Source organism: Chanos chanos, chromosome 3 (assembly GCF_902362185.1).
Source record: "Chanos chanos chromosome 3, fChaCha1.1, whole genome shotgun sequence".
Lineage (NCBI taxonomy): Eukaryota > Metazoa > Chordata > Actinopteri > Gonorynchiformes > Chanidae > Chanos > Chanos chanos.
Genome location: NC_044497.1, coordinates 49,403,164 through 49,425,157, shown reverse-complemented (window position 1 = coordinate 49,425,157; position 21,994 = coordinate 49,403,164). Strand labels below are relative to the sequence as shown.

At 40.2% G+C, this 21,994-nt stretch overlaps 1 protein-coding gene across 1 annotated transcript; it reads left to right on the top strand.

Annotated features, from left to right (window-relative positions):
- The first annotated feature begins 1,237 nt into the window (after positions 1–1,237).
- mmp11b (matrix metallopeptidase 11b) lies at positions 1,238–18,117 on the top strand. Its single transcript, XM_030769860.1, has 8 exons — positions 1,238–1,348; positions 9,751–10,043; positions 12,807–12,950; positions 14,996–15,129; positions 15,451–16,088; positions 16,245–16,449; positions 17,449–17,709; positions 17,990–18,117. Exons 1-8 carry the CDS (start codon positions 1,238–1,240, stop codon positions 18,115–18,117), a joined length of 1,914 nt encoding a protein of 637 aa, XP_030625720.1.
- The last annotated feature ends 3,877 nt before the right edge of the window (positions 18,118–21,994 follow it).

Below are 21,994 nucleotides of genomic sequence, written 5' to 3'. Positions count from 1 at the left end.
TCAAACAAAATAAGCTATGTGCAGTCTACGCTAATACAGAAATAATTCATTTGATACACATCAAAGATATTTGAAATCCAACCGTACAGTTACAAAAAGAAAAGGAGAAAAAAACCCCACATCATCTGATGGGGGTTAAGTTTCTGTATTGCTTAGCTGCAACAATCCACTGCACTGAACGCAAAATCAAGGATTTTAGAAATAACATGATAACTACATGGCAATAAATTGGTTACAGCTTACAATGACAAACAAATTTGAGTAAATGGCAAGCATGAAACACTCACTTTGCAAAGACTTGGTGATATATTGATCTTAGAGGCACTAAAACAATTCTACAGATCACACACACACTCACACACACTGTCATCAAGGCGGGAGACTGCTTAGATGATGGTTCTGACTGATGTTGTTCAAAAGACATCAGCAACAGCCCTTTAATTTACTGATCTATTCCAAACAAACAATTTCCTCTACCATAAGTCTGACAGTAATGACACCATTCATGCACTTTAAACCAAAGCATTTGAGAAATGTGTCTACTCATTGAAAAGTGTTTTAGGGCTCTTCATACAACTTGGAGGGTTTGTCAGTTTTGAAACAAATCTCCTGTCAAAGTACTTAAAGGGAGCTACATTTAGAGAAAAGCATATTAATTTAACGGGAAACTATATTATTAGAAACTTTGTCCTTGAATTTTCCATTTGGTTGCACTATTATTTGACAGGTGTAACTGAAACGATGGTTTCATCGACGTAAGCTTATAAATGACTATTTTAGAATCTTACTTTATTGCCCAAATTAGGCTGGAAAACTCAGGAAATCAGTAACTAACAACTGAAAGTTGGAAGTGATATTCAAACTTGGTATGTTACACATTATCAAACCCTCCACGCGATCGTCAAATAAGATCATAAAATCATGCAGGAAAATATTCTGTAGTTGTTTTTTTTATTCCCAGATGCTGATTACCAACTTTCTCTGCTGCATCCTTGAAAAAATGTGTTGAGGTTGAATCACGTGAGCACTGATGAACTTCTCACTCAGGACCATAAAACTGTAATTTGAAGGAGAGAGAACAAAGAAATCAGAGAGTATAAAATCCCTCGGTAAGCCAACGCTCTTTCACTCTTGTAAGCTCCACAGCGCAGAGAGCAGTATCTCCGCCCTCTGTCTGTCCCTTGAAGTGTCCACGCGCTCAGGTGGTGTGTACGGGTCCGAATCAAATCAAAGGATGATGCTGGCCGCCCAGCTTCTCTCCGGTGCACTGCTGTTACACTTCATTCTGTCCCTCCATTCCTTGCCACTACCTGACGGGAAAGCCAGCCACAGGTACAAAGCGACAGCGGTGAGTGTTATTAAAAATGTACTATTCGTGTCAAGCTGTTCTCCTGAAGTTTTGTTGTGCATAGTTTCCCTCCCTAAGCAGCCTCCTGGATTTGGGGTAAACGGGGGAAACAAAGGAACGGATCAGAGGAACAAAGGAACGTTCTCCTGCCGATTTAGACTGCAAATAGGTTGAAGGTGGTAGTTCAGAATTCAAGAATCTAATGGTTTAAAGATAATCCAAATCTCAGGAGAGACTCAGTCGTCACAAATAGTTACTGTGTAGGCTTCCGTTTAACAGCATGGAGAGATGAAGTAGCTAGTTTAGAGAAACGCAACAAACAAGCACCGCATACTAAGCCAGTAGCGTTTAGATTGAAGGATCTCAACATGCATTTTGGAGATATGTTGTTGGTGTCAGTTGCTTGTTGCATCGGTAAACGCCGGAAATTGTGAAAAGTCGATCTCTTACACTCTAACTCGTAATTCATCCGGATTTAGGAACGAATATATGATATATAGGAATATATGTTGAAAATGACATTATTTGATTTGGAATATCCAGTTTCTAAGAATACCCCCCCCCCCCCTTTTTTAATAAATCATGATAATCATTTTGCAGTTACTCTGAAGACAGCATAGTTATGTACACAATTCACATACTACACACTTGCTGGGGAAAGGGATAATGTGTCACTTCTGAGAAAATCTGGTATACTAGAAATTTAGACACTATAGACACTATTAGTGGTCTGACATCAGAGTTCATGTCATATGCGATAATGAAGAATACAGATATACATTTCTGCTCTTTGAAATCCAAAGTTGAACAAATGAACCAATCAGATTTATAAAATAGCTTACAGCAGTGATTCTCAACTCCAGTCCTGGGGGCCCACTGTCCTGCATGTCTTTGTTTTAAATCAGGTCTGACACATCTGATTCCACTGATCAATTAATCATCAAGCCCTTGATTAGCTCAATTAACTGTGATAATGAAGAGTTAAAACAAAGACGTGCAGGACAGTGGGCCCCCAGGACTGGAGTTGAGAACCACTGGCTTACAGAATAGTTTCGTGTAGAATGGCATTGTTCAAAAATCTGTCTTGCATGATTTTTACAGCTGATTTAATTAGCATAGGAGGAACAGCAGACTGCACAGATCATTCCTGTAGCTTGCTGAAAATCTGTTTGTTTTTTTTTTTTTAGGGTAAGAGGAAAGAGCTTTGTTACTTGATGCAAGTCATGGTGCTTAGGAAAACACTGACAATACGTAGATTTGTTTAAGGGGCTGGCCAAAGGGAGTAGCTTGGAATGCCTGAGACTTTTCAGGTGATTAGCTGAGAAATGCAAGACATCGCCCATGGGTTATTGTAATGGATTCCAGAACCGTGCTTTGTGATGTTGTTGACCTCCAATCCACTTTGCAGTACGTTTTAATAAAGCATGGTACGCTTTGGAAGGTACACTTGACTGACACTGTTCCCCTTTTTTATCCACTCTCTAATACTTTGACTGGATTGACTCACACGTAACCACTAATTATGACATGTTATATCACATATTAAGCGAGCAGTTAAAATTGTTGAAACATGGTGCATTGATTAGTCATCAGGTTTTATCTATTAAGAAACCATCTAGACATGCAATTAAGGTGACGTGATACACAGATAACTGCCAAAAGAGAAAGTGTTGAGTAGAGCAGAGGTAAATATTTTGAAAGCATTTGGGTGTGGTGAACTGAGTTAATTATGGAATTGACATTTGATCAAGCTTTGTGTCAGGTCTAAAACCAGGTCAGGTCTGACCCTGTCACTCATTATTTGGCTATCATGACTTTCAAGAGTAATGACAGTTTTGGTGCCTTTGTCAAGAGCTCCAGTGAGTCCTTGATTTGTTGACGTATCAGGAGGAACAGCAGCTAAGGTGATGTTGGCATGGATATCTGGAGGAAAGAATAGGGTAAACTATGCAGACTCGTACAATGTGATGGTTTTGATAGTTTGAGATACAACACAAAACAGAAAAGCGAATCTGAAACTTCATAGAGAATGATACTCTTAGTTGGACTGCGGTGTGTAAACTCCTATTACACATAAAATGCATCTTTGTGAGTCAAGGAGTACATAAAACACAGGCACTGGTGTGTACGAAGCAGTGAAAAAAGTTGGATTGGATTAATTATCCTTCATGCTGTATTCAGCAAGCAGATGTGACACATGTGGTGTTTGCCAAAAGAGACTGGCCCACATGCTTGTTTCCAACAGTGAAGCATTCTGGTAGCTGTGATATGGTGTGTGGTGCATTTCAAGGTCCACTAGACCACTTTAAGAGTATGGCAGACACTGATAAATACAAAATCATTCCAGATAATTGCCTCCATTTCATTTTGAAGTACTTCTGTCTCAATGAGAGTTGTTCCTTACACAATGAGAACGCCTTCATCCACAGAGTGCGATTGTTCACTGATGATGAGAATAAGAACAATATTAACCTTATACTGTGGCCATGTCAGTAACCAGACCAAGCATAGTGCTGTCACCACCATCAACAAAACACCAAATGACACAAGGCCTTGTATAAGAATGGGGTATGGGTCCCTTAAGTAGAGTTTTGTAGAATCTATGGAGAGATGTGCTGAAGTTGCTCTGGTGGACCATAGTTTATATTTTGGTATGCTGTGTTTTGGTTGTTACCACTAGTATTCAACATGTAGCTGCTGTTATCTTTTATTTATTTACTTTTTTTTTTAACTTAGTTTAGGCTCAAACAGAATTAAACCGATGGCGTCCAAATGTCCTGCTGACATGCGGAATGTTGCGTAAACGTGAACTCCATGAGACAAGAGTTTCTAAGTATTAGCATGGAGGAACATGACCAAGAAAAGCTGCAGATGGCCAGTTTTCACCCAATTGGAAGAGATCCAATAACATTTCCAAGATTTCCCAGAGAGGCCGTGATAGAAAAAAGTGTCCTTCTGAAGTGGAAGTGGGAGAACAGAGAACAGTAGAGCTAGCAGATGAGATAATGGGGCGCTGAGCCATTCCTGAACTCTGTCTTCCCTCCAGAAGTGCTGATTAATCACAGACAGAATCGAACGACTAAAGGTGAAACCACATTCTCACAGAAAAACAGCAAGAAAGTAGAGGTTCTAACTTCATTCCACGGTTGTCACAGTCCATGTTGTTTCTCCTGTGGGAGGAGACCCTTGAATTAAACAACTGACAAACGTTGTAGTTATTACTTACAGTCCGGGAATCTTTCTGGGAATTCTGAGTGGCTCCACTGATGCGTAGTATGTGGAGTCAATTTGTTCTCCACTGTTGACAAAGCTCAGGATGGAGATTATGCAGGCAGGGGCAAGTCATCTGGCATGTCGAGAGGGATAAGAGACTGTCTATTTGCTGACATAGGGAAAATGGAAAGAACGAGATAGCTGGTGCGTATGCATATCCTTTGTAGTGCAGAATGTCTTTCTTACAGTATTTGACATCACTATGTTCATTGACCTACCAAGATTCACTTAATGTATCATGTACCCGAGGAATGAGCAGAGTTAAGTTGGCAACTGTTCATTTATGTCATGGCATCATCTGAGACATAATTGCAGACGGTGCTCGTGTAACAAATGGAAAATCACAAACAGCGCAAACCTTTTAGTCTGTTGCAATCTTAGCATGTTATGACTGCTGGCTAATTGATACTTGTCTGTCCAGTTTTTCTTTGATTTCTCCAAGACCACTTTCCACCTTTTCCTCCCATGCTTTATTATAAATGCTCACTGAGTTATGTCTGCTAGGAAAGTCAGATTTTCTTTCATGATGGATCTGAAGTCAGCACCAATCAGAAGATTTTTTTTTTTTGAAGCTGTGTGAAAAATGCATAAACAAAGTTTTTTAAGAGGTGAGGTCAGACAGAATCAAGTGTAATTTGTGATACTCAAACATGCAGTTACCTGCAGACATAATTGTTGCTTAGGAGTGCTTCAATGTAATATACTGCAGAGGGAAAACTTACATGACAGAGGGAAAGTCTACATTCTTATGCTATCATTTTTCACAAAGAAGATGACTTGATGCTTCAGTGGCCTCGTTTAGCGACCACTCCACATTCAGCTTACTTAGCAGACAGCAAGCTTATCAAGTTTGCTCTGATGACATGTTTCCCCGAGGTTTCTCAGACAGCCCGCAATTCAGCTCAATTGCTGTCGGACTGACAGACGTAGTTGATGAATGCCTCGCTCGGGGGTCCTTAAGAGGGTTTCAATTTGAGGTGAATGCAGAGGTAAAACAATATTAAAACAATGTTTTTGCCATGGTAGAAAACCCAAGAAGCAAGCAATTGTATTGTAATTCTATTGCAATCATTGTTTGGTTATCTCACCGAGAAAGTCAAACAAGATATCACCATCTCTAAAACAGAATCATTTGCTAAATCCACTCTGTCACACATCCGTATGCTCAGAGGACTACAACTGGTAGATTGCAGAGACCTATCATAGAGGCATGTTTGGGTTTAGTAAATAAAGTTCTTTTGGTGAGTAAGGAAGATTACTGTCATCCTTACTTTGTGCCAGCTCATTCACAGCAGCCAGCTTTAGAGGGAGAAGGAGAGACAACATTTCACTAACATGTACGATTCTATCTATCATCTCTCATCAACTTAATCCTTTTCCAGTTCCAGCTAAACAGTTTCCCTGCTCAGAATAATCACTTCAGTTGTGTAAACAACCACCAAGGCGTGCTGATCTCTGGGGACTTTTGCCTATAAATATTTATCCAAGACTGATTTCCTCAAGCCTTTGCATTCTTTATCTCAACTGTGGCCTACTTTTATCTGTCAAAGGATGCCTGACTAAGAGATGATATGACTTACCACTTTTCTTTTTTTTCCGCCATATGGTTACAGACTATAATGCACTTTGAATCCGGGGGGAGTAGCTGTTTGTTTTGTTGTTATGAATGTGTATAGATCAAAATGTTATTGGCGGTAAACTGTGAAGCACAACGATGGAGCGACAAACAATCCCATGAGCCACTTTAAAACAATGTAATCTCTGAGTCATCGGACATACAGTGGCAGAATAGAAATGTCAGGTGTTCTTTGCATATAGCTCCCTACACCTGGTGTTTTTGCTGCTGATTTGCACAGAATCGTGGCTTATACCATAGAGCTTCACAATAGAAACCTTGGTGTTTTGGTGTGTACTCAGCATCTGCAGCATGTGTTTGACTCACTCAGGAGAGAGAGCCATTCTTCCACCCATCCATCGTGCTGTAACATGTCAGTTCTTTTATTAGGGTTTCCCCAAAGGCATCTGCTACAACTTTTGAGACTTTGTACTCAAAATCCTCTGCATTCAAATGGCATTCCATTAAGCCAATATCTTATTCATATACCATGTGTAACTGGTCTTTTATTATCTGCATGAAGTGTATTCAAGAGAAGTATAAAGTGACTCTGTGTGTGGAGATGCAGTATCGTGGTTTACCAGTAGGGTCAATTATGGTAGTTGACCCATAATTGAGTTTACATATCTCTTGCTGTTGGTGTAGATGAACACTCTCAGGCCCTATTTTCTTAACCCATAGTTAGTTAACCCATGCTTTAAAACCTGTGGAATGTCAAAGTATTGATATCAATTCCTGAAGTAAATGCGTAATCAGTGGGGCTGGAAACACCAGTATAGGCCTTTTTCTCAGCTTTGAAACAGTTAATACATTTCTATCTAGTTGCTCGCAAGTCTCTTACTATAGATTGATGAGTTTACTGCTGATTGTCAGTGGGACCTCAGCACTGAGAGGTTTAGACAGAAAGGTTTCTAGGATATGTATGTACTAATCTGGCAAAATGACGAATCTGGACCAGCACCTGCAGATCTTGACAAATAATGCATTTCTAATCTTGCCTCATACCGGCGGATGATATGAAATCTCTCCCTCATTGTCCATAGTTGACTGAAGAGTTTAAAGACTTTGCTGGAATACTTAGCAATTCTTCCGATTCCAAACACCTCAATCATTCATACCATTTTACTCTTTCGAGTCTGGAGGTGGAGCATAAGTGGAGCACAGCTAAACTGGTGGGTGCAAGTCTTGTCCAATTTTAGCAAGAGAAGTAGGATGAAGTAAATGGAATAGTCTGAGAAGAAAGGTTATTCTTTCGATTCATTCCATAACTACAGTGCAACAGTGTAAGAGTTTTACTGATGTTAAGACTCGTTATGAAAGTTGCGATGTTGTGAATAGCTTTGGTCAATTTTTCCTCAAAATTGTTCATTTTGACAGCTAAGCTGAAAGACTGATGTGCCTGAAAGGGATGAATTGAAATTACAGTCTTTCCTCAAAGAATGTGGAACATAGCACTTAAAATTAAGTTTGAGGCTTTTTCTAAAGGCACTCCCAGGGAATGAATTGATAGTTTTAAAAAAGCCCTCTTGTTCTGAACACTATAGAAATCCTTTTCACTGTGCTAAACATTCAGTAGACCTTGTTCTGGAGAAGGATCCAGAGACCTTAAAACCCTTTTGGAAAAAAGACCTTCACTTCAAAAGACAGTTCATCTACACCAGAATCTGCTATGACTGTACTGTAATTAGCATAATATCTACTGGAGATTTCATCAGAAAGATTTTGTATGACTCTAAAAGTTACTTCCAGTCAAAATGTGGGTCATTACAAGTTTTGCATCATCTCCGTGTGGTTATTTTGAGAAAAATGAATCTCTTATAAAATGTGTTTGTTGCTCTTATATGACATCAATGACGAATTGGTTCGGAAAGGCTCAGAAAAGTTACATTTGTCCAGTGGCTTAATACTGTGCCAGAATGTCATAGTTTGTGAAACTCTGCAATATGAAGTTGGTGAAGACGCATTACTTGTTTCACTTGCAGGGTATATGTTTTAAATATAGAGTTATGAAGTGATAGTCATGAGGAACATTTGACTGATTTCTGTCAGAATTCAACATGTTGCCAAAAGATAGGGAAAAAAAAACTTGCCCTTCAGTGGTGTGTTTTTACTCTGGCTCAAGGGGTTAGGCACTGAGTGCTGAACCTTGACCTCTGTTGAACCTGAGGCACCCTTGTGTTTTTCTTCTATTTTGGTCATTCACTGAGTGGACCAGAAATCAGTTTGTCTTCGCTGGGAGGGTAAAGGGGACAGCAGTTCAACCCGCATAATGTCTGTCTCAACAACCACTCTCCTCTTGCCAAACTATTGCGATACAGCAAACTAGTCATTTAGACCCACTGCACAAATTATACCCATACTTTGCACACATGCCCTCTGTTTGATAACAGAGTGGTCCATGGAAAATCCATGCAATGTCAGCAGATTTATTGCTGAGACAGAAAGACAAGCAAGACCACTGTGACTACTATTTTGGCAGGGATCCATGGGATTCTTCACTGCTCTGCTGGTGTCTCTAGGTTGAAAATGCTATCAAGTTCAACAAGTCAATGCATTTTAAGGAAGGCACTTATTTGCCCCAACTCGTCCACAAATATTTGGTTGTTCTTTTTCCCCCTTTTGTCTGTTTGAATTCACTTTCAGTGAAGCTTTGGTAAGTTTAGTGAGGGAAGTCAATAAGGAGACCAATTTCCAATGTAGTGCTCATTCAAAGTCCATCAAAGGTGGTTTTTCAAATTCTTTTCAAACATTTTTTTTTTACTGTGCTCTGTCCTTATTAGAACATTCCACTGAATTTTCTATTTTCAGCTGATTAGCAGCCTGTAGGTATACATTTTAGTACACACAGAATGCCTGGTTTGTTTAGTAATCTTTTGGGGAAAAGACTCCCTGCTTCCCGGGTGATGTATTTTTTAAAGGTTTTTTTATGGCCATCCAAATTTAGGTTGTTTCTAAATTACAGCTTTTAACTGGGACCCCCAGGCTCAGGGAGGCAGAAGCTTTTTTTAAAGGCATTAAAAAAAAAAAAAGAGTTCACCCCATTCCACCCTCTGGCCCTACTACCAACCCCAAAAAGGGACAAGGGAAAGAGAGGGAGATAGATACTTTAAACCATTTCAGCTGCTCCTTAAAACAGAGTGAGTTTAAATAAGAAGCTTTAGGGTTGGGAAAGGTAATGCTCAGGACCCCCTCTACCCCTCCAGTCAGTTCTGCTTCCAGCCAATTAACAGAGCCATTTCCTTTAAATTCTGTCAAGGAAATTGAATGTGATAAAGCCTTGGGAGATTATCTGGATACAGGAAGCCCAACTTTTCACGGGAATTTCATCTGACCATATCCAAGATCTTTTGGGTTATTGTAAACTTGTTCCCTTCATTTAGTATGGCCTGACATGTTATACAAGACTCATATTCACTCAGTATTTGCATGTAACTCTTGTTAGTGGAAGCATATTTGTTCTGATTCCATATGCTTGCTAATGCAAATGACTGCTTGCTCTGGTCTGCTTTTACAGGCATGGTCCCAGAAGACTCATCACTATGGTCTGAAGAAGAGAGGGAGACTGCCACACATACAGGACACTGTGAAAGAACCTGACATTAAGAGTGGGCATACATGGACAGCACTGTCTAAGAATGGCACAGATTTTTGGAAACGACCCCGTTGTGGAGTTCCAGACTATCCCACACAGAAGGGTGCTAGTGCCCAGGACTACGGACACAAAGGCACCATGCGTGGGGGACATCACAGACAAAAACGCTTTGTACTGTATGGAGGGCGCTGGGAGAAAACTGACCTTACTTACAAGTAAGATCCCTTAATTTGTTTTTAACCATGTTTGTCTTTAGGGACTATATCAATATTTTTTTTCCTGCAGCTTTGGGATGGCCAAAAATACTAAGCAAAATTCTGTGATGCTGGATTACATGTATGTGACATTTAAAGCATATACAAGAACTTTGACCATAGGCTTTTCATGTTATGTCAGTATTTTAGCAATGGTAGGTACTGAGGCCTGACCCCATAGTGGTTACACTGGATCTAGTCTTTCATTTCACATCTCAAACCCATAAGCACAAGCAGGGACGCAAAACCAACTTTTCCACCATTTTGCTGATCCAGTGTGATTGTAATGGCACATGAAAGGTGACTTTTAAACTTGGATTACCATGGGAGTGGGACAAGGTGCATTATGTTGGTGTTCATCATGCCTAGCACTACTCCCTAACAGGTCATGTAAAGTAGAGAGTTTTTGAGGACTTTCAGTTAGTGATTTGGTAAAACAGTTGTGATTTCTTTTGAGACCTCCTTGAGTTAATGTGTCTTCAAAGAGGCTCCATTGAAGGTTATTCCACCTAAATGCCAGGTCAGTCAAGAGCTGGAATATTTCAGCAATGCTTTCTGAAAATTCACGAGATAATCTGTGTGCCATTCTGTCAGAGGATTCAAATGAAGGGGAAAAAAAAGCTTTCATCGGATCTTTGAAAATTAAAAAATGTTGATCATAGAAGACCTGTTGTTTATTTTCTGTTTGATACCCGAGCAATGTTTCAAACATTTTTTGATGACTATTATGTTTGATTCCATTTCAAACAACCTTGAAGACATACCTACTCTGAAGCAGTACTTCAAACAAAGAAACTGTGCCCCAAGTTGACTTGAGTTTCAGAGCTTCTTTTAAAGGACCTGTTTGACCGGCATGCTGACCTTTTTTCTAAGGGTCACCTCCCTGCCACTTAATGTTTTGACTGACTTGCCTCCTCTGTCTGAGTCAAAGGAGGTCTCCACCGGACATTGTCCAACCGCCTCCTCTGTAATTTAGAGTCGTTGGGGCCATGACCTTAGGAGAGGCAGACATTACAACCCAGAGCCCTCGTGCATGTCATGGCAGAGGAGCCTGCATGGTTCTAGTTTACTTCCACCGCTTAGCAGGAGGAGAGATAGCAATGGGGACGGCCGAGAGTTAAGCCCAAGAGAGAGCTAGCCTCACAGCGGCCACCACATTAATTAAGCCATGAGATTTATGGCCTGCTTGCAAAATAGCAAAAGCCACAAATCTTTCATATTCCTCTGTTCAACTTAAGCTTTGGGGCAATTTTGAGTGCACCTTGACCGTCCGATTCTCTTTTAAACACCAGTCAGAGAATCAAATGCTGCTCACCACATTTTTACCTCAGGACACAGAGAGAAAGAGAGAGACACACTGTGCTTTCCTCTTGCCTGCTTTCAACACATATCCAGTAATCAGCAGTTGCTGTTACAGCACCCTGTCTTGTAGTGCTGGCATGAGTAATGCCTCTAAGAGGTCGTTTACAGCCTAGATCCTCACCCTGTGTGATTTCTTTGTCTTTAATGAAGGATTTTACTGATGCGGCAGGAGTTGTTAGACGCCACTCCCAAGGATGGGAATGGCTCAGGTTTAATGAAAGTCTGCAGGCTCCTGGGCTGTGGTTTGGACCTTGGCCTGCACCAAGAGCACACAGTGAGTGCCACTGTGGATTATGCAGCCCTGTGCTCTCTTGTCTGGACTTGCAGGGCCTCAGAACAATGAGATGGAGGCTGCAGCTCCAACGTGTAACCCCCACCTACGTTATGTTCCGCAAACCCTATTAGGTGGCCTCATTGAAGGATGGAGTTAGCTGGGAATGAAAGCGATATAGGAGGCAACAGTTGGGCTGGCTGCAGGTCAGTGGCACCACACTGCTTAAGATACGGCGGTCTTAAAGAATGTTCTTGAAGAATCTCCCGCAGGGAAGCCTGGTGGAACACGATATTAGCTAGAGACATAACATGCCCAAGTAGTTTAAATGTTCTCCGCGTGGAGCCCTCCTCTGAAAACAAGCATACACGTCTTTGTCACTCAGCACCGTTTATAATACGGGTTCTTTGTCATTTATGTGTTGTACCTTTGTGCTTTTGTTCTTATCTCTTTATTAACTGAATATAACTCATGCTTTATTATGACAGAAAACTCCATAAATATTTTACTATCATGATTACATTGTGATTTTTAGTATGCCCCATCATAAAGTAGATAAAATTTTCCGTGTCACTTGTGCTGGGATGATTGGCAATGACACTGTGATATGGTGAAACCGAGAAATGGCATGACAAAATCATCTCTCAGTTTTGCATGGAGTTTGAACTTACCTCCTCATTCAGACACTTTCCAAGTCCTCTGTGCAGTGATTGGGTATGAAGTACTCAAAAGAATTTGAAAAGCAGATCAACTGTTGGGGATATGCTTGAGCCAGCCTGCTTATGAAGCTGGGTGGCATGTACAGAAAAAATAGTGGTTCGACTTTGGCCCTTCTTTTACAACAGCCAGATTACCCAGACTCGAATCTGTGGGTCTCAAGAATCAGCCACAATGAAAAGGCGGCAAGTACTTACGTTAAAGGATTATAGTGGAAGTGTACTAGGAACCTTAGGAACAGTTACGGGTGGTCTTTGATGTTTGTGTATTTCTCTCTTTCTCTTTCTCTTTCTCTTTCTCTCTCTCTCTCTCTCTCTCTCTCTCTCTCTCTCTCTCTCTCTCTCTCTCTCTCTCTCTCTCTCTGTCTCCCTCAGGATTGTACGCACACCATGGCAGATGAGCTTAGACAAAGTCCGAAGTGTCCTCCAGGAAGCAATGCAAGTGTGGAGTGATGTCACACCTCTGACCTTTACAGAAGTCACCAGTGGCAGAGCTGACATTGTCATTGACTTCACCAGGTAAAACACCACTTTCCTTTCTTTTTTTGTTTTTTGTTTCTTTTTTTTTTCAATCTGTGAATGTTTAATGTCAACAGAATATTCTCTTGAAACAGAAAATATACCTACATTTAATTATGATTATGTATGTAATATTAGCGAATGCGGAATACCATAAGGATATCTGACACCAAAATGATATAGCACATTCACATTTATTTGTTATCCAGAGAAATTTGCATTTCTCCACTGAGGAGAAGACAAAAACTGGGGTTAAACACCACGTTTAAGGGCACATTGGCAGATAACTATTATTCTTGAGGACTTGACATCTCAAAGCCCCAGTTACTACACTGTTTATCTCACAGCCATGCCATTTTTGCCATGACCTCTATGACCAGCAGGGCAGATTAACACAGACACTTTAGTAAAAAGGGTCTTTTAAATGAAGTCTGATAGACTGTAAATTCAGATGGTACGCACATATTTTACATATATAACCGTTTCTAAGTTCACTTCTTACAAGTATATCATAAGTGAAAGCGCGCTCCATATTGGTACTTAAAAACAATTGCAAGTACAATTACAAGTATACACTATCGTAAACTTTGTATGGAACTATATTTACAAGTACACATCTTCATAAACTTCATATGTTCTCTCATAACTTCATGAACCGCTTTCGTTAATGTTTTTAAAGGAATTTGACCCACATACCCACCATTCACTAATCTGAGTAAGTGTGTGTGTGTGTGTGTGTGTGTGTACATGTGCTTTATGATCCTCTTACTCAGACCTGTGAAATGGGGGAACGGTAGAGTGAGAGCTGTTAATTCCACACACCTGTCAGGTGTAGTAAATATTTGGTGTCTTGTTACACAGATCGAGAACCATCCCTGCTGTTCGGAAATCCCACGGTCCCTTCCCCTCCGTTCCCCCCACCTTTTCCTTTGAAATGCTGACTTGCAAACTTGGACTTGTTTTGTAGTTCTTTATTAGCAAGAAGTGCCTTCCAGGTACATTTTTCCCTCTACTGAAACTATGTAGCGTTTTGGCGCATGGAAGAGTGCCTCCAATTTCCTGACTGTAAAAGTCTTGTATTTTACAGTGTACAGTTATGCACCAAACATCCTTTTATTGCTTGTTTTCTCAGGAGGATCTTTTTTTTTTCTTTAGAGACTTTTCATTTATAAATAAATGATAATGCTACAGGCTTTATACCTGCAGAGAGATGCAGTTCTGTAATTACAAAATGAAGCCTTTGTACCTCACATAAAAACGTGACTTGCTGTTGAAATCCTGATGTTAAATTTCAGGCAGTAGCAATAACCATGAGACTCTTTGCCACACTAATGATGGACAACAGTCACCACTGGAACACATGAACATATCTCTGCATTACAAGCAGCTGGTTAAAATTGAAAACATTCATTGGCTGACAGGATGTTTACTGAATCTGGGAGCTTCAGACATCCTAACTCCTGTACTGCTGACACAAAGGAGTCCATAAGGATTTGTTAATGGTTCATATGGTGAAGTTCATAAAACTGTAGTAATAAGGTCTCCACGATCCCGTAGTTCACCTTAAACGTTTGGCCTTCAAAACTTTGGAATCTTGCCAAAACCTAGCAAGGATTTCTGGTTAATTTAATCCAAGCAGTTTTGGACCAATGGAAAATGAGACAAGGTTCTTTCATAAAGGAACGCAGTTGACCAGCTTGGTATTTGGCATCATACAAAAACACTCATTGAAGTCCTGGTAATTGTTTCTGGGAAAAGAGATGAATAGGGACGTTATATCTTATTGTGATATCAGAAATCACTTGACCTTGCATTTGTTCATGTCCATTGTAGCATTTCTGTCCGAGATCTCTAGATAATCTCATTCTGTCCTGCCAATGTTTTTAATCGAGTCCATTCCAGCCTAGAGTGAGCCCTCCAAAATGTCTTGTGACAGAAGAACAGCCTTTGAGTCTCCATGTCACTGCCATGTTGGTAATGACTTGAAAAGGATTACAGCACAGTAAAGAACATGACAGACAAGTGTGGTTTGGTTTGACACACAGGTACTGGCACGGAGATAACCTTCCGTTTGATGGCCCCGGAGGAATTCTGGCCCATGCCTTCTTTCCAAGAACCTACCGGGAAGGAGACATCCACTTTGACTATGATGAAACTTGGACTGTTGGCAACAGTATGGGTGAGTGAATGAATGAGGCACGCTGGTTTGGAGGTCATCCAAAGCAGTTGCATTCAGAAGCTCTACGTGATTTTCACTTTTAAATATTGATTACTCTCAATAATTGTTACTATTATCTTAATATATCTATACTAAACATATTAACCAAATATTTGTAATGGCCATCAAGTGGAAATCTGTAATAGTAAGTTAGTTTATTGCTTGTTTTTGTTGCTAACTTAACGTAGCATTCCTTATGTCGCATTCCTTATGTTCCTCTAAAACCTCAATACTTTACGTCATTAACACCTTCCCCTCTCCTCTGCTCTCCTCTCCTTTCAGGTACCGATCTGCTCCAGGTGGCAGCCCATGAAATCGGACATGTACTAGGCTTGCAACATTCCTTGGCACCTGGCTCTGTGATGTCACCATTCTACAGCTTTTCCTACCCACTGCAGCTGAGCGAAGATGACAAACGAGGTATTCAGTACCTCTATGGCGCCCGCCAGTCAAACGACAGAGAACAAGAAAAAGAGCGGCAGCGTGAGCTGGAACGCAAACGCGAGCTAGAACGGCAGCGCGAGCTTGAACGTGAGCAAGAACGCAAACGGGAAAGAGAACGTGAACGTGAACGGGAGCTGGAACAGGAACGGGAACGTGCACGTGAACGGGAGCTGGAACAGGAACGGGAACGTGCACGTGAACGGGAGCTGGAACAGGAACGGAAACGTGCACGTGAACGGGAGCTGGAGTTGGAGAGGGAACGGGAACGGGAACGGGAATGGGAACGTGAACAGGAGCGTGCACGAGAGCGAGAACGGCAGTGGAAATGGGAACGCGAACAAGAAAGACAAAGGGAAAGAGAACGAGAACAAGAAAGACAGTGGGAACAAGAGCGAGACCGCCAACGCCAACAAGAACTTGAGCGAGCCATAAGACCGCCTGCAATATCAGAGACCAACGAGATTTTTAGCACTGTAGTGAGTCTTTGATCCCTTGGTACTGACAACCTCACGACCTTATATGTTTGACAGCATTTTTCCATAATACTATATACCTGAGTTTTGGTTTAAAACTTACACAACTCTCCTCTCTCTCTCTCTCTCTCTCTCTCTCTCTCTCTCTCTTCCTCTCAGCCTGATGTGTGTCACACGGACTTTGATGCAGTGTCTATGATCAGAGGGGAGCTGTTTTTTTTTAAGTCAGGTTATGTGTGGCGTATCCGTGACGGACAACTTCAGGCTGGGTATCCTGCACTGGCTTCACGACACTGGAGAGGAATTCCTGATCACATTGACGCCGCTTTTGAGGATCGTTCTGGAAACATCTGGTTTCTTCAAGGTGAATGATTTGGGGTGATGTCACTTGAACTTGAGAGAAATGTTGATTTCTAACATCCTAGCAACAGAGAGGCATTTTGTAATAATCTGGGGAAAATGTATGAGGCCACACATAATGTATGATCCTTGAATTAGTCTGTCACATATTATTCTACAGGTTTGTTTCTATGAATGAGATTTTTTTGTCATGCTTCTGACATGCTTTTCATGACCCCAGGTGCATTCTGTGATATCTCATTTAACAAGCTGTAACCAAATAAAGCTGATAATAATAATATATAGCATGTATAAATCACAGTTTATACAGTCAAAAATGATGTTTTCCATTAGGAACATTTTGAACTATAGCTTTAGGCAGTATTTGATGCAAAGTTTACTTCCCTTTGTGAGACTGTGTGTCTGTGAGAGAGTGTGTGTGTGTGTGTGTGTGAATGTGAATGTATGTGTTTGTCCATACTGTTCGCCTGAAAACTCCCCACCCCAGCTCTTTGGGTGGCCTAATTATCCACCCCACTTCCTAACCCCATAAAGTAAGGAGTTAAGAGTGTGTATGTAACACAAGGTTTGTACCAGGTGGAGGAAAACGATTTTACAGCTATAAGTTTTATGTTTATTTGGTGGCTACATATGAAAAGATAAACTGAAGTTTGAGGAACATCTTGGATGCATTCAGTACAATAATCATCTGAATGTCAAAATATTTTAAGCTGAATATAAAAATCATTTAATGTGCACTTTAATTTAACGTTAAATGTTACAGCCTGCTATTCCTTTTAAGGTAAATGGCATAGAAGAAATACTCAGATAATACGACTTCAAGTATCTTAATGGCTCTTCCACCGTATCTGTAAACAAGCTGTAATAAGTTTCATCATTACCATGTATAAAACTGGCTGAGATTATACATAATGTATTCCAAATGACCCTGTACCAGAATGATCCCCAGATCAAGCAGAACCTTCATTTGAGTATGTGAGCATGATCTTTGCTGTCTGTGCAGGTCAGAGTTACTTGGTCTTCGATGCAGAGCGTCAGATTGCCGGGCCAGATTCTATACAGAGGTTGGGTCTCTCGGTTCTGGACATCCAAGCTGCTCTGATGTGGGGGGAGGATAAGGCTCAGAAGGTCTACTTCTTCAAAGAAGGCAGCTATTGGCGCTTCAACACTCAGGAGAACCGTGTAGACACAGCACACCCACGCAGCATGCAGGACTGGAGGGGCATTCCAAATGATATTGATGCAGCTTTCCAGGACCGCTATGGTAAGAGCAACGTTAGAGCCAAACCAATCAGAGAGCCATTTCTGTTCTATGAATCTAATTTTTTTTCTTCTTTGAAGTTTCCAAAACATCGTTTTCTCTGTATTATAATTTTAGAGACTTTTCTCGGCTATTTTATCCAGTAATTTAGTTGATTAAAGATAAGATTTTATTCAACATGATTCAATATAAGGTCAATGTATGTGTAAGTCTCAGGGAATTTTAGTGTTTTTTTTTTATTCTGAATTTGGAATGTGGAATTAAGCTCCGGATTTCTCTTTAGGTTATGCTCATTTTCTAAAAGGACAGCAGTACTGGAAGTTTGATCCAGTGAAAGTGAAGGCACTGGAAGGTTACCCACGCTACATTGGGATGGATTTCTTTGGCTGCTCTCCATCTATGTATCGATAGACAATAATCGTTTGTGTCTGAGCCACCAAAGAGACCATTGAAGGTAAAATGACTGCCTTCTTTCAGTGCCAAGAATTAAGAAAGCGGATAATACCCTCAGCCACAGTTATTGTATTTTTAATAAGCATTCCTCATTTATTACAAGTTAGTGTGAGGTGAACTTTGCGATTCAGAAGACCCATGACTTGGTGAGAAGAGAATATCACCACTGTTCACAGTTCTCACATGTCTCTGTGATTACCAATCTCGTTCAAATTTGTATTTTATTCTGAATGAATTGTTTAAAATGAGCACAGGGTGAGTTAACACAAAGATAACTGGTCTTACAATTGCCGAAATAGGTCACGTTAAAGAGATACTATGTACATTGAAGATGACTGATATAAAACCACATCTAGCACTGACTGTGTAGCTGCTTTGCTACGTATATGATTTGACATTCAGTTCTTTCTTATCTCTTGAGATATCCTTCTGTTTTTCCAGCTTGCAAACAGGTCTATCCTTACACAAGCCGAGTTAGGTACAGTACATTCCTTCTGCCCAGTTATGTCCCAGAACTCCAGTCACAAACAGTCTGTCTGTGGTGTTTTTGTATATCAGACACAGTGACACAGTCAGCTCATAAGCCTGTACTTGAATGGGTTTTGGGTTGAAAGTAATTACTATGACTCAAAGAGTGCTCGAGTTAGCATGTTCTGTCATTTCAAATTGACTGGAAAAATATCGACCAGCAGTAGACAACCACATAAAAGAAAGATTTAAATTGTCATTATTTTCATTTAAAAAAAAAAGAAAAAAGAATTTGTTTCTTGAGAGGTCAAAGAGAAAAAAAATGCGTTTTAGTTTTTGGATCTGTTTCTCCTTTAGAGGTAGATCAGTCAAATCAAAGATACTCTCTTCTCAGGAAAGGCATAGACCTTGACCCTTGTAATGTTTCCTTAGTTAGTGTATAGCTACTTACTTATTTATTGCTTTTGTAGTTTGTCAGCAGTATTGCCATCAGAGGACGTAATAGTCTCTGAAAAACAACACTCTTGACGCGAGATTTTTTCCTCTTTGCCAAAACATAATTAAAAGTAGTTCTTTCAAAACATGTAAAGGTGCTAAGATAAAACCAAGAAGTGAAAACATATGCCTCAAAACATCAGAACATAAATTATTCTTCCTACTTCCTCATACTGAAAGATTATGCAAGTCTTCATATCTGGCAAATATCACATCCCATAAAACAGTTAGTGGCCCACCATGCTGCCTCTACAATGGTGCTGTTCTAATTGCCCTGCACTACAGAGCCAGATTCTATAAACATTAGGTGCTTGCTCTGATTTCTAATGTTATAGGTGCAGTGCAGGACACTGATACCATGTTCTCAGTTTTTTTTTTTTAAACATGTTGTCGTATGTATACTATGATTATAACTGAACTCCTCTACATAGTGGGGCTGTGGAGGAATGTAGCCTTCATAGTCTTCACTGGCACTGGTAGTGATGATTATACTACATGGAAATGATGTGCAGGACTCAAACACTGTTATTTTAATCAATATCATGTATCCATCCATGTTTACTATTTTTATTATTATTAATGTTTTGTAATCATATTTCTTATGTAAATAAATTTGTAAAAAAATGTGTTTTATATTTTGATACCAATAAAGATTTTTCTTCTCTTGAATGTTACCAGTTCTTCTTCTGTTTCGCTGAGGAGCACCTGGACAAATGCACTCCACAAACAATACGATATAAGCTCCTCATATCTGTACCCTCAAATTTTTAAGGTCTGTGTCTTAACAGGTCTGTGTCTAAGCCTTCAGTAAGCTCTCCATGTAAGTAAGGTCTCCGTGTTCATCTTGAGAGAGGAAAGATGTCTGGGACTCTTCTCTTTGCATTAGCTGGTCTGGATCTAATCTTTTCTTGCAGGGCTCTCAGTGTGTGGAAATGCAATAGGACCGTTCCATCAGGTCCCCTGCAGAGAACATTCCAGAACCATGTTGCCTTGGTTTGTTTTTCTGACCATGGGCCCCCCTCAGCTATTGGACTTAGAAAATTTGTACGGGGGTGACATTTTCTCAACAGCACAGTGTTTTGATTTGGTTGATCTGTCATCGTCGTCCTCTAATGCGCACCCCTATTTTTTTCACTTCAGTCATTTCAGATGGTCAGCTTTACGTTAGAGACCAAAAGCCCCTGATCCCTTAAGTCATCCTGGGGATTTGCAGACTGTATTCATAATCATGTGCTTAGTGAATAGGATTTCTTAAGTTTGCTTTCTGTGTCCTCAGGCATTAAAGCCATTTTAATACAAGTCTCACAATATAGCCATGCAGCCTGATGAAAACATTTGATTTTTTTTTTTTTTTGGTTTAACGTCTTGTTCTTTTTGGTGTCGGATGACCGATCTTAAATGCCTCTACACGCAAAACAGCAATGACTACTACACTGTTACCTTTCCTCAGGTGTTTTGCTTTTGTTTGTAGCAGTCATACAAAGTTTCCCATCATAAAGCTGAAATGCCTCTAAACATGCCATTAAACAACATGACCGACCAGCTCTGTCAAAAGAGTTAAAACTGTTCACATGTGTCCTCAAAAAAGCACGACAGAATTTGACAGAAAGAAAATGAATTGCATCTTATTTGTTTTTATTGTCCCACGTGGGCTTTAAATAACACTCTCCTCTTTGATGCCGCCAGGAGGAAGAGAAGCAGATGCGCCCTCTTAGCCCGCTGGTCAATAAAATGTCCGCTCGCTCACTCACTCAGTCACTCACTCACACACTCAGTCACTCACTCACACACACACACTCTCTCTCTCTCTCTCTCTCTATAGTGTCAGGTACTAGCATTCAGAGTGTAAATCATACAAACTTTAATTGTCAGTTCTGCTTTGAGAAACAAGCATGTAAAAAGAAAAACAACTGTATTTATCAAGGCCACTGTGGGTAGAACTCTTCCAAACAGTTGTCGTCCTGTAGTTTTGCATATGTGCTGGTCTTGACAGTGAACAGTAAGAATTATATCTACACATGAACTTGAGGAACGCAGTCAAGCCTTCAGGGAAAAGCAAGCCAGTACTGGCTCATACACAGGTATGCACTTACACTTGACCTCATTACCCATGACACTTCATACAAAGATTTTTCATTCAACGCTGACAACACATTTTTGTCAAGTTTGGCAAATTTTAAATATTTACATTGTGCAGAATGTGCAGAATAGCTAATATGTTCTATGGTCACTGGAACTAGATTGGAGGGAGGTGGTCTCCCTCCAGTCTAGGCAGTGTCTTATTGAAAATATTTGTTCACTAACTTTTAACAATATAGTTTTCCTACTGTGTAGACAGTGTAGCTAATTTGTGATCACTCTTGTCTTTTTCTTCTCAGCAGAATCAAATGCTGTAAACGTACATGATGTTTTGTATCTTGTGGGATAATTGTTGGATGTGGAAAAGATAATGATTGAATTTCTGACACAATGGATGCTGACATCATGCTTACTATTCCAACATGACAGACTCAAAAAGAAAAACATTGCTTTATTTTTCTTTAAACTATCTCGGTCACTAAGGTTTCATTTTTAATTCAGATCATCAGCTTGAATTAATTTCAAATAAATGTGATCTTTTTATCACCACATTTTCCACCCAGTATCCTGCTGTTGCTTCATGTTTGTGAACTTCAGTGAGTGAGCACTAAAACGTAGAACTCGTGCACCGTCATAAACATACACTAACTGTCCACTTTGGAAACACCCACTTTGAACCTACACTCACTGGTCACCTTATGAGGTAAACCTACCTAGGTACCCTGTAGAGGTGTACAGTTACAGACTGTGGCCCCTCTATTGACTTGCACAATTTGTCAGCCACCATCTACTT

Bases quoted from the DNA above. Each gene is read 5' to 3' on its own strand.
- mmp11b (XM_030769860.1), top strand. From the start codon at position 1,238: ATGCTGGCCGCCCAGCTTCTCTCCGGTGCACTGCTGTTACACTTCATT. The intron at 16,450-17,448 runs GTGAATGATTTG...CTGTCTGTGCAG, and splicing joins AAACATCTGGTTTCTTCAAG to GTCAGAGTTACTTGGTCTTC. The intron at 17,710-17,989 runs GTAAGAGCAACG...ATTTCTCTTTAG, and splicing joins AGCTTTCCAGGACCGCTATG to GTTATGCTCATTTTCTAAAA.